Source organism: Gopherus evgoodei, chromosome 6 (genome assembly GCF_007399415.2).
Source record: "Gopherus evgoodei ecotype Sinaloan lineage chromosome 6, rGopEvg1_v1.p, whole genome shotgun sequence".
NCBI lineage: Eukaryota > Metazoa > Chordata > Testudines > Testudinidae > Gopherus > Gopherus evgoodei.
The window spans coordinates 108,689,431-108,702,008 of NC_044327.1; the positions used below are offsets into that span (position 1 = coordinate 108,689,431).

A 12,578-nucleotide genomic window follows, 5' to 3' on the forward strand; every position below is an offset into this window, starting at 1 on the left:
GAACGCGAGAGCAAACCGTGGCGAAGCTGGTCTCCTTCCCCGGTTTGCTCTCGTGTTCCCCGAACCCCTGTGCAAGCAGGTCTCCTTCCCTGCGGTTTGCAGGGTGGTTCGGGGAACGCGAGAGCAAACCGCGGCAAAGCTGGTCTCCTTCCCCGGTTTGCTCTCGCGCTCCCCGAACCTCCGTGCAAGCAGGTCTCCTTCCCTGCGGTTTGCAGGGGGGTTCGGGGAACGCGAGAGCAAACCGCGGCGAAGCTGGTCTCCTTCCCCGGTTTGCTCTCGCGTTCCCCAAACCCCCCTTGAAGCCGCCCAACAGCGCTGCAGTATGGCCACATCTAACACCACTTGCAGCGCTGGTTGCTGTAAGTGTGGCCACTCTGCAGCGCTGGCCCTATACAGCTGTACTAATACAGCTGTAACAACCAGCGCTGCAAAATTGTAGATGTAGACATACCCTCAGAGACTAACAAATTTATTTGGGCATAAGCTTTCAGGGGCTAGAGCGCACTTCATCTTGATTTATCTCATTAGACTGACCTCACACTTGGCAAAGCAACCCCCATCCTTTCATGTATTTATACCTGCTTCTGTATTTTTCACTTAATGCATTTGATGAAGTGGGCTCTAGCCCAGGAAAGCTTATGCCCAAATAAATTTGTTAGTCTGTAAGGTGCCACAAGGACTCCTCATTGTTTTTACAACATGGTAAGTTGACAGGGGCAGTCTGGAGTTTTCTAAACTGTTTCTTTGTATCTGCCATTTTGGGCCTTTTTCATAAGCACTTTCATTTTCACCACTTAGCAGGTCAGAGGTAAAGCTGCCAGAGAAGCCTGTTGAAGTTACAAGGCTGCAGAAGTATTTTAAACAGCAGCAATCCAGTCTAGTGACTTGTTGGCAACACTGACTTTTACCAATTGTTGTGATTTTTGTTGTGAGTCTGGGGACATTAGGTGTTGTTAAAGCCCCAGCTACTGGAATTCAGTGAGAATTCCAGCTTCCAATTTAAAAAAAGAAAACAAGCCTCCAGCCCTCATTGTTGCAGAGGAGCATGAACATGTGTTTCAAGTGTACACGGTAGACAAATCACACCAGAAAGCACTTAACCCCCCCATTTATATTAAAAAAAAACCCTCACATTTTTAAGCCAAATCTCAGGATTTTTGAATGCTGGGGGGTTGCAATATTGTGAATGACTGAAGTGGCTGGAGGGCGATGGGGAGCAGACAGCACACAAAGGTTTGGGAGCGAGCGAGGCGCTACAATGAGGCCCTCAACCCTGCTGGCAAAGCTGTGGGGCCCGGTAACCCCACACCACTGAAGGCGGCTGCCCTCACGGGTAAATGATGTTAATACGCAGAGGGTGCAGAGACCCCCCCACCCTGGTGCGAAAGGGGGGCAGCGAATGGAGCGGAGGGAAAAGCTCCCGGGGGGGGGGGGGGGATACCCTGACTGCCTCCTCTCTAAAGGCGGGGGAGTCCGGCCAGGGCCAACGCTGAGCTCCCCTCTGGCGCTGCGGGGTCATTCACCGGCGCCAGGCCCCGCCACCCACCACGCACCCAGCTCCCGGCGCTCGACCGTCGCGCGTTCCCGCGCCCCCTCGCGACAGGCCGGCGGGGGCCGCGGGAGTCGGCGGCGGCTCGGTCTCCTCGCGAGAGAGGGCGAGGTTTCCGGTGTTGTGACTGCGGGGCCGTAAACATGGCGGTGAGCCTCCGTGCCCGCTCGCTGAGGCACCTCCGCATCCGAGGTAAGGAGTCCGGCTAGGCCTGGGGGGAGGCGCCGCTGCTGCTCCTCCGGTCCCATCGCTCCCTCCCCGCCCAGGCTAACGGGCTCTCCGCTTCTCCCCCCACAGGTCGGAATGACAGCGGCGAGGAGAACGTCCCGCTTGATCTCAGCCGAGGTAAGCGGGGCCGGGGGCGGGTTGGGCCGGGCCCTGGGGAGGCCGGGCTGAGGGCTCGCCGGTGCCCTAGGAGTCCAGCTCCATCCGTCACCCATGGTAGGTGGGTGAAACCCGGCCTCCAAGGCGGGGCCAGGGGAGAGGGGCTTGGGTATGTCCCACCCCTCCCCTGGGCGAGGGGCTTGGGTGCGTCCTAGGGGTCCGCCAAAGCCATGGGAGGTGACTGCTCTGTGGGAAGGAGGGGCCTTGCCATAGTGATGTCGTCCCAGGTGAGAGCGGAGCTCCGACTAGTCCGCTGGCCGGGTTGGTACCGAAGGTGATATGGACTGTCCGGGGGTGGGGGGCGCTGGACGTCTAGTCAGAGGATCAGTTCGTGCTGCGGGGTGTAACCAAACTGCAGTAACCTAGGGATGCTATTTTCAGCCTTACAATCTGGACAGCTGTTGCAGTGAAGGGGTGGGGTCTGGGGTGAGGGTATTGCTAGCTATGTAGAGTTCTCCTCCCCCACCTCTGTTTTTGTCTGAGGGTGGGGGGGACCCGATGTGTTGTTGGTAGGTGTATGTTTACCCCCTTCTTCTGTAGTTGTTTTTTACAGACCTTTCTTCACGGTCACTATTTACTGGCTGCATATGGGGCTGTTTACATCTTTTGGGATTTGGATAGTTCTGTTAATTTAGCCAGCACTCTGAACTCTAGTTGCCTTTCCAGAAGTTCCCTCATTACTCCCTCCAGCCCATATCTCACCCTAAATCAACCTACAGATCCACCTCATTTTGGCAGTGTTGTATATCAAGTTGTGCTTAGAATCACTTCAGCATTTTCTAATGAATGATTTTGTGGCTGTGATAGATCTCTTCCCATATGTACCTGGTTTGTTCTAGTATGATCAATTGCAGTGCTTAAGACAAGGGCTGTCAATTATAGTTAACTCAAGTGATTAATGCAAAACAAACTAACTAGATTTAAAAAATTAATCATGATTAATTACACTGTTAAACAATAATAGAATACCAATTTAAATGTATTGTAAGTATTTTTGGAATTTTTTTTACATTTTCAAATATGTTGATTTCAGTTACAACACAGAACACAAAGTGAACAGTGCTCACTTTATTTTTATTACAAATATTTGCATTGTAAAAATGAGAGAGTATTTTTCAATTCACCTTATACAAGTACTGTGGTTCAATCTCTTTATTGTGAAAATGCAATTTACAAATGTAGAATTTTTTTAATTTTTATTTTTACATAACTGCACTCAAAAACAAAATAATATAAAACTTTGAAGCCTACAAGTCCACTCAGTCCTGCTACTTGTTCAGCCACTTACTAAGACAAACAAGTTTGTTTACATTTATGGGAGATAATACTGCCAGCTTTTTATTTATGTCATCACCTGAAAGTGAGAACAGGCGTTCTCTTGGCACGGTTGTAGCTGGCATTGCAAGGTAATTATGTTTCAGATATGCTAAACATTTTTATGCCCCTTCATGCTTCTACATGAAGATTTTCTTTTTTAAAATGTAAATATTTATAATAAAAAATAATTAGGGCTGTCAGTTGCAGTTTCGCATGTGATTAACTCAGAACACGTTAATTAATGTGTTTTTTTTTAACCAGCATTAATCACACACCATGGCGCTGTGCTCAGGGGGTGCTGCTGTATGCCTCTGGGGCATGGGTGCCCATCCTCCTGCCGGCCTGCTCTACTGCTGTTTTTGCCTCCTTTCCCCCTGTGCCCCATGGAGCCATCCCTGACCAAGCTGCTCCAGACCGGGAGCCTGCTTCCTGTCTGCTGCGCAGAGCTGGGGAGGGAGCCCCACCCATTTTCCCAGTTACTGCTGAGCTGGGGTCAAGGAACAGGGGGAACCTATCTGCTGCTGGCTCAGGAGTGAGTGCTGCCAATAGCAGCTGCTGCTGGCTGAAAAAGTGTTTGGGCTCCTTAATACTCTGCTTAAAGAGACAGTGTTTCTCCCCCCCCACCCCAAATATTTAAATAAATGGTATTAGATTATTATAAAACAGTGTGGTTATAATTGTGATAAATCACGAGATTAAAAATATTGTCATGATTAATCACAGTTAATTTTTTGTCTCGTTTCACAGTCCTACTTAAGACATGTTTATTCTGGACTTCCTGTCACCATGTTATAACTTAAAAAAAAATTCATCTCATAGTTACTGTATGTGTTAATTTGTTTCAAAGTTTACTGACTGGCTCTTGATAGACATAATATTTTACCACAGAAAAGAATGTATGATGCTACAAAGACACTTATTACATATTAATACTCCTGAAAGCATTCTGTGCCAAAAAATTAAAAATTCTGCACGCAATATTTTAACATTCTGCAAGTTTTATTTGTCTGTTAATAAATGCAGAGGCTCCAGCATGGCACTGGGGAGCACAGGCCACTGGCTGCACAAAGGTGGAAGATCACCCTGCAGATGACCCCTGCCCCGGACTCAGCGTCACCACTGTACCTGACCCTGCCACAGCACAAGGCCTGGGCCTACCCTGGAAAGGTGCTGGGGCCGTGTTCCTCTGTGCCAGGCTGTCAAGGTTTTTTTCCCGCTCTGAACTTTAGGGTACAGATGTGGGGGACCTGCATGGACCCTTCTAAGCTTAATTACTAGCTTAGATTTGGTAACACTGCCACCACCCAGAATTTCAGGGTCTGGGGCACTTTCTGTCCCCCCAAAACTTTCCTCTCCCTGAGTTGCCTTGCGAGGCTTCACCACTTCCCTGGTGAACACAGATCCAAACCCTTGGATCTTAAAACAAGGAGGAATTAACCATCCCCCCTCCTTTCCCCCCACCAATCCCTGGTGAGTCCAGACCTAATCTCCTTGTATCTTAAAACAAGGAAAAATCAATCAGATTCTTAAACAAGAAAGCTTTTAATTAAAGAAAGAAAGATAAAAATCATCTCTGTAAAATCAGGATGGAAAATGCTTTACAAGGTAATCAGATTCCTATAGACCAGAGGGTCCCCTGCCCCTGGCCTTAGGTTCAAAGTTACAGCAAACAGAGGTAAAATTCCTTCCAGAAAAAAAGACACATTTACATGTTGAGAAAACAAACATAAGACCAACATGCCTTTCCTGACTAATTACTTACAAGTTTGAAACATGAGAGACAGATTCAGAAAGATTTGGAGAGCCTGGATGTACATCTGGTCCCTCTTAGTTCCAAGAGCGAACAACAACACCACAAAAAGCACAAACACAGACTTCCCTCCACCAAGATTTGAAAGTATCTTGTCCCCCTATTGGTCCTCTGGTCAAGTGTCAGCCAGGTTTACTGAGCTTCTTAACCCTTTACAGGTAAAAGAAACATTAACCCTTAACTATCTGTTTATGACATGCCCCCCAAATCTCAGACAGTGTGGAACCACACTGGCGGTGATTTCTTCCTAGAACTTTAGAATAAACAGATTAATAAAACACATGCACCTTTACGTATACTACTAATTATGTAAAACTACAAGATTTTCCACATTTCAAGGACAATTTTTAACCAGTTGATTCTGGGAAACTTTCACGGGAGAGTGCATCAGCTACTTTGTTAGAAGCTCCTGAAATCTGTTGAATTTCAAAATCAAAATCTTGGAGAGCTGAACTCCATCGAAGCAGTTTTTTGTTGTTCCCCTTGGCAGTATGAAGCCACTTTAGCACAGCATAGTCAGTTTGTAGCTGGAAACGCCATCCCCAAACGTGTGGATGTAGCTTTTCCAGGACATACATAATGGCGTAGCATTCTTTTTCACTGATTGACCAGTGGCTTTCCCTCTCAGACAGTTTCTTGCTGAGAAACACGACAGGATGAAATTTTTGATTCAGCCCTTCCTGCATTAAAACTGCTCCTACACCACGCTCAGACTCATCTGTGGTTACTAGGAATGGTTTGTCAAAGTCTGGGCCCCTTAGCACAGGTTCAGACATGAGTGTTGCCTTAAGCTGGATAAAGGCCTTTTGACACTCATCAGTCCACTTAACTGCATTTGGCTGGGTATTTTTGGTCAGATCTGTTAATGGGGCAGCGATTTGGCTGTACTGTGGTACAAATCGCCTGTAATATCTGGCCAAGCCTAAGAAGGATTGGACCTGTTTCTTTGACGTTGGGACAGGCCACTTTTGGATAGCATCCACCTTGGCCTGTAGGGGATTTATTGTTCCTTGACCCACCTGGTGACCAAGGTAAGTCACTCTGTTTTGGCCTGTTTGACACTTTTTAGCTTTAACAGTTAGTCCTGCCTGCCTGATGCGCTCCAAGACTTTTTCCAGGTGTTCTGCCCATAAATCAGAAAAAATGGCCACATCATCGAGGTAGGCAACTGCATATTCTCCCAGTCCTGCTAGTAGACCATCTACAAGTCTTTGGAAGGTGGTGGGTGCATTTCGCAGCCCGAAAGGAAGCATATTAAATTCATACACCTCTGCATGGGTGATGAAGGCTGTCCTTTCTTTGGCGGGTTTATCTAGCGGTACTTGCCAGTATCCCTTGGTTAAGTCTATTGTAGAGATGAACTAGGCCTGTCCCAATTTTTCCAATAGCTCATCGGTGCGTGGCATTGGATAGTTGTCGGGACGAGTTACAGCATTTAGCTTACAGTAGTCCAGGCAAAAGCGTATTTCCCCATCTGGTTTGGGTACTAGAACCACTGGAGATGCCCATGCACTGTTAGAGGGGCGGATTATACCCATCTGTAGCATGCTTTGGATCTCCCGTTCTATAGCAGCTTGGGCATGAGGAGACACCCGGTAGGGTGGGGTTCTAATGGGGTGAGCATTACCTGTGTCAATGGAGTGGTATGCCCGTTCAGTCCATCCTGGGGTGGCTGAGAACATTGGGGCGAAGCTAGTGCACAGCTCCTTGATCTGTTGCCGCTGCAGAAGTTCCAGGGTGGTGGAGAAGTTCACCTCTTCCACGGCACCGTCATTTTTTCCTTCGTAGTAGACACCTTCAGGCCACTCAGTGTCATCTCCTCCCTAGGCTGTAAACTGACAAACCTGTAAGTCTCTGGAATAGAAGGGCTTTAGAAAATTAACATGGTACACTTCAGGCTTAAGGGTTGAGGTGGGGAATGCTGTGAGATAGTTAACAGCTCCCAGGTGCTGTTGGACCGTCAGTGGCCCTTCCCATGATGCTTCCATCTTATGAGCCTGTTGTGCCTTCAAGACCATAACTTGGTCCCTACTTTGAAGGAACGCTCTCTGGTATGTTTATCATACCAGGCCTTTTGCTCTTTTTGAGCATCCTTTAGGTTTTCTTTAGCGAGGGCTGACGAGTGTCGGAGGGTGCTTTGTAGGTTGCTTACAAAGTCTAGAGTGTTATTCCTGGCGAAGGCGTAAACCCCTCCCATTGCTGCTTCACCAACTGTAATGGCCCCTTAACTTTGTGGCCATACACAAGTTCGAATGGTGAAAACCCCAAACTGGGATGTGGTACAGCCCTGTAGGCAAAAAGCAACTGCTGCAACACTAGATCCCAATCATTGAAGTGTTCATTTACGAATTTACGTATCTTGGCCCCCAAAGTTCCATTAAATCTCTCCACCAGGCCATTGGTTTGATGGAGGTAAGTGGTGGCAACCAAGTGATTCACCTCATGAGCTTCCCACAGATTTTTCATGGTCCGTGCCAGGAAATTAGTTCCTGAATCTGTAAGAATATCGGAGGGCCAACCTACCCTGGCAAAAATGTCTGCTAAAGCCTGGCACACAGTTTTAGCCCTGGTGTTGCTTAGAGCTACCGCTTTCGGCCATCGGGTAGCAAAATCCATGAAAGTCAGTATGTACTGCTTTCCCCTGGGGGTCTTTTTTGGGAAAGGACCTAGAATATCCAGAGCTACTCGCTGAAATGGGACCTCAATTGTGGGAAGTGGCTGGAGAGGGGCTTTGACCTGGTCTTGGGGCTTTCCCACTCATTGGCACACTTCACAAGATCGGACATAATTAGTAACATCCTTGCCCATTACCTCCCAATGGAAAGACTTCCCCAACTGGTCCTTGGTTCTGTTCACCCCAGAATGGCCACTGGGATGATCATGAGCTAAGCTCAAGAGCTTTCCCCACTACTTAGTTGGAACTACCAACTGTCTTTAAGGATGCCAGTCTTCCTGGTGTCCACTAGAAAGAGTCTCCTTGTATAAAAGTCCTTGTTCTACAACACACCGGGATCGGTTAGAAGAACTGAGAGGCGGTGAGGTGCTCCGTGTCGCCGCCCAAGCTTTTTGAAGGCTGTCACCTGCTTCCTGCTCAGCCTGGAACTGTTCCCTTGGGGCTGGAGACATCAGTTCCCCCTCAGACTGTGGACTTGGGCTTGGTCCCTCTGGAAGCAAAGTAGGTAATGGGGTTGTTTTCATTGATGGTGAAACCCTTTCTGCTGGTGTACTATGTGATATTTCAGGCTCTGGCTGAGCCTCTTGGGTAGGGTTGTCTGCTGCTTCTGCCAGTTCAGGCCCGCTGCTGCCCTGTGGCGTTGGAGTTGTATATGGATTTGCAAGCGCTGGCGTCACTGCTGGCAACGGTTTTGGTGTTGGTTGCTTTTCCAGTTCCGGTTCTGGGACTGGACGCACTATGGCTGTTGCAGTCGTTGGTAGGGGAGCCGGTTCCACCACCTCTGTCTGGGTCTCTGGTAACACAGACGGGGCCTTGGTGGACGGTTCGGGAACAGGGATGGGTGTGGAAGCTTGCTTGGCCTGGCTGCTGGTGACCGTTCCCACCCTCTTGGCCAGCTTCACATGGTTGGCCAGGTCTTTCCCTAGTAGCATGGGGATGGGATAATTGTCATAGATGGCAAAAGTCCACATTCCTGACCAGCCCTTGTGCTGGACAGGCAATTCAGCTATAGGCAAGTTTACAGATTTTGACATGAATGGGTGAATTGTCACTTGGGCCTCTGGGTTGATGAATTTGGGGTTTACTAAGGATTGGTGGATAGCTGACTTGTGCCCCGGTGTCTCTCCACACGATAACCTTCTTTCCACCCACTCTCAAGGTTTTCCTTCGCTCCAAGGGTATTTGAGAGGCATCTGGGCCTGGGGATCTGTGGTGTAATGGTGGTGTAATGAACTGCACTCGGTTGGGGTTCTTGGGGCAGTTGGCCTTTATATGTCCCAGTTCATTACATTTAAAACATCACCCAGTTGACTGGTCACTGGGTCGAGATGGGTTGCTGGAGACTGGTGAGGTGGGACAATAGGGTGTCTGGGGCTTTCCTTGGGTTGTAGATGGGGTCTTGGCTTGTCCTTGGTGATGGGGTTTATTTATTGCCCACTCTGATATTCGCTCCCCTTGCTAGTAGTTTGTTTGTTTGTTTGTTTTCCTGCCACTTCCACCCATCTGGCTCCAATCTCCTCTGCCTCGGTTACAGTTTTGGGTTTCCCATCTAGGATGTACCTTTCTATTTCCTCAGGAACACCCTCTAAGAACTGCTTCATTTGCATTAGGAAGGACTGCTCTTCCAGAGATTTAGCATATGATCCTGATATCCAGGCATCTCAATTCTTTCCAATGTGGTAGGCGTGTCGGGTAAATGACACATCTGGTTTCCACCTTACGACTCTGAACCGCCAACGGGCATGCTCAAGTGTTAGTCCCATTCTGATTCTGGCCTTGGTTTGAAAAAGATCATAATCGTTCATGCGTTCCTTAGCAATTTCAGCCGCCACCTTTGCTAAGGGTCCACGGAGCTGTGGCCTCAGTTCTATCATGTACTGGTCTGCAGAGGTGTTGTACCCAAGGCAGGCCCTTTCAAAATTTTCTAAGAAGGCCTCAGTATCATCACCTGCCTTGTAGGTGGGGAGTTTTCTGGGATGGGAAACAGTACCTGGAGAAGGGTTTTTAGGGTTGGCTGGTACATCCGGCCTAGCCTTTGCTAAGTCCAGTTCATGCTTTCTCTCTCTTTCCCTTTCTTTTTGTTTCATCTCCATAGCTTTCCTGTGATCAGCCTCTTTGGCTTTCTCTTCTGCGTTCAGCCTAGCCCGTTCCTGTTTAACTGCTTCCTTGGTACTCATTTTCCTGCTTTCTTGTGTTGGCCACACCCCTCTGCAGCTCACTGAAACTCGGGATGCACTCAACAGGGCTACTTGGTTAACAGAGACTTCCTAACTACCTATACCCGAGAGGTAGAAAGAAAGAAAACAATTCAGCTTGTAAATTCCCTTTTGCTGGCTGCTTGCTCACAGCTTGAAGCCTCCTCTTAATAAAGACCCTTGTTAAAAACTTAACACCTCTGCCCTCAGGCTGCTTCCAAGGAGCTAGAAAGGAGAGAAAAAAAAAGTCCTACTGGCTTTTGGTTCCTAAAAAATCCCACCACTGCCACCATGTCAAGGTTTTTTCCCCACTCTGAACTTTAGGGTACAGATGTGGGGGACCTGCATGGACCCTTCTAAGCTTAATTACTAGCTTAGATTTGGTAACACTGCCACCACCCAGAATTTCAGTGTCTGGGGCACTTTCTGTCCCCCCAAAACGCAACCCCCCTCCCTGGGTTGCCTTGAGAGGCTTCACCACTTCCCTGGTGAACACAGATCCAAACCCCTTGGATCTTAAAACAAGGAGGAATTAACTATCCCTTCTCCTTTCCCCCCACCAGTCCCTGGTGAGTCCAGACCCAATCTCCTTGGATCCTAAAACAAGGAAAAATCAATCAGATTCTTAAACAAGAAAGCTTTTAATTAAAGAAAGAAAGATAAAAATCATCTCTGTACAATCAGGATGGAAAATGCTTTACAAGGTAATCAGATTCCTATAGACCAGAGGGACCCCCGCCCCTAGCTTTAGGTTCAAAGTTACAGCAAACAGAGGTAAAAATTCTTCCAGCAAAAAGAAACGTTTACACGTTGAGAAAACAAACATAAGACTAACACGCCTTGCCTGACTAATTACTTACAAGTTTGAAACATGAGAGACAGATTCAGAAAGATTTGGAGAGCCTGGATGTACATCTGGTCCCTCTTAGTCCCAAGAGCGAACAACAACACCACAAAAAGCACAAACACAGACTTCCCTCCACCAAGGTTTGAAAGTATCTTGTTCCCCTATTGGTCCTCTGGTCAGGTGTCAGCCAGGTTTACTGAGCTTCTTAACCCTTTACAGGTAAAAGAAACATTAACCCTTAACTATCTGTTTATGACACAGGCGCACCACGTATGGGGCAGGCAGGCTCAACCAGGCAGGATACAACCGTGGAGGGGCTCAGTGTGGGGGGATCCAGGTGTGGGGTGAGAGGATTCTTTGTGGGACAGTCTGGCTACAGGCAGCTCAGTGGGGGAGTCTAGGTATGTGGGGGATCTGGATGCAGAGAGGCTCGTTGGAGGGGTTCCAGGTGCAGGGGCAATGGAACTCTGCAGGGGGTTTCAAGTGAAAGTGGTTGGGGCTCAGTGGAGGGAGCTGGGTGTGGGGGATATCAGCATGGGGGAGTGGGGCTTGGTGGGGTGGGGATCTAGGTGAAGCTTATTGGGAGTCAGTGGTGTGGGTCAAGATATGTGGACTCAGGGTGGTACAAGGGAGTAGGATTCGGTAGGGGTCTGAATGCAGGTAGCTCAGTAAGGGGTGGTCTAGGTGCAGGGGTCGGTGTTCTGGAGGCAGGACTTCTGGGTGTAGAGGGCTCCAGATGCTGGGTTTGAGGCCAATGAAGTGAGGTTTGGGTATGGAGGGCTAGGGGGTTCTGGGTGTATGGGATGAGGCTTGGCGAGGGTGTCTGGTTATGAGAGGTCCGGATGCATGGGTGTTGGGCAGGTGAGGGAGCAGCTCCCTGTACAGTGACCCCTCCCCCTGCAGCTGAGGAGTGCTGGGGGCAGGAAGCAGGGGAGGATGCTGAGGTTCCTGGGGGTGGGTCTGTTACAGCCCCACTTCTTGCAGGAGAAGAGGAAGTCTTGTCCTCTCCTGCTGCCTCCGGCCCAGCTGGGACTAGCAGCTGATCCCAGCTCAGGGTAGGAGCCACTGACTGGGGCATCCACAGCCCTGCTGTGATTTACCTGTCCGCCGGCTGCTCTGGGTGCCTGAAATGATGTACCTGGGCAGATAGGAAGTGGTGTGTGACTGCTCTTGCATCTTCACTGCCAGAAAGTCATTTTTGTGCAGGGGAAGCAAAGAAATCTGCAGAGGACATGAATTCTGTGCACACACAGTGGTGCAAATTTCCCCCAGGAGTAACATTAATAAGCCATGCGCTAGGCAAATACAACACCACTACCTAGATAACATATTGTTAAACTTGCATGGTTGAGGACTGGTGTATATGTTTAACTTTTTGGGGGGTTTTTCTCTGACTCTGTTGGAAAACAAGTTGTCCTGTTGGCAGCATTGATATTTCCCCCCCCAAGTTTAAAGGCAGAAATGTTCTTATCTAAAATTCTTGATCTGTGGAAGAGAATGAGGGTTGCATTTTGTGTATATACCTGGTTGCGTTGAGTTGATGCCTGTAATATAAGCGTTTTGCTTCAGAAGATCTTAACTTTGATGCTGTGACTAGATGCATGTTCACAAGGAGGTAAGGTAGTAGGGAAGTGATGGAAGCAGAGTGTCAAAATGGATTGCACTATAATGGAAATAGGATACTGGTTAGAAAAATAGTTCAGGAATTATAGCAACAGCTGTAAGGTTTTCCATTTCATGTGTAATTGTATCAGAGAACCAGAGTAGGTCCAGATTTACAGAGTAATTAAAAGCAGGGTAAT

At 48.3% G+C, this 12,578-nt stretch overlaps 1 protein-coding gene across 2 annotated transcripts in view; it reads left to right on the forward strand.

The window, feature by feature from the left end:
• The first annotated feature begins 1,667 nt into the window (after positions 1–1,667).
• RICTOR (RPTOR independent companion of MTOR complex 2) overlaps positions 1,668–12,578 on the forward strand; it is a 177,286-nt gene continuing 166,375 nt past the window's right edge. For both annotated transcript variants that reach the window (XM_030568019.1, XM_030568021.1), the window contains exons 1-2: positions 1,668–1,741; positions 1,847–1,894. In XM_030568019.1, the coding sequence (XP_030423879.1) occupies positions 1,693–1,741; positions 1,847–1,894 (97 nt within the window). In that variant the 5' untranslated portion in view covers positions 1,668–1,692. The remainder of the gene's footprint in view (positions 1,742–1,846; positions 1,895–12,578) is intronic.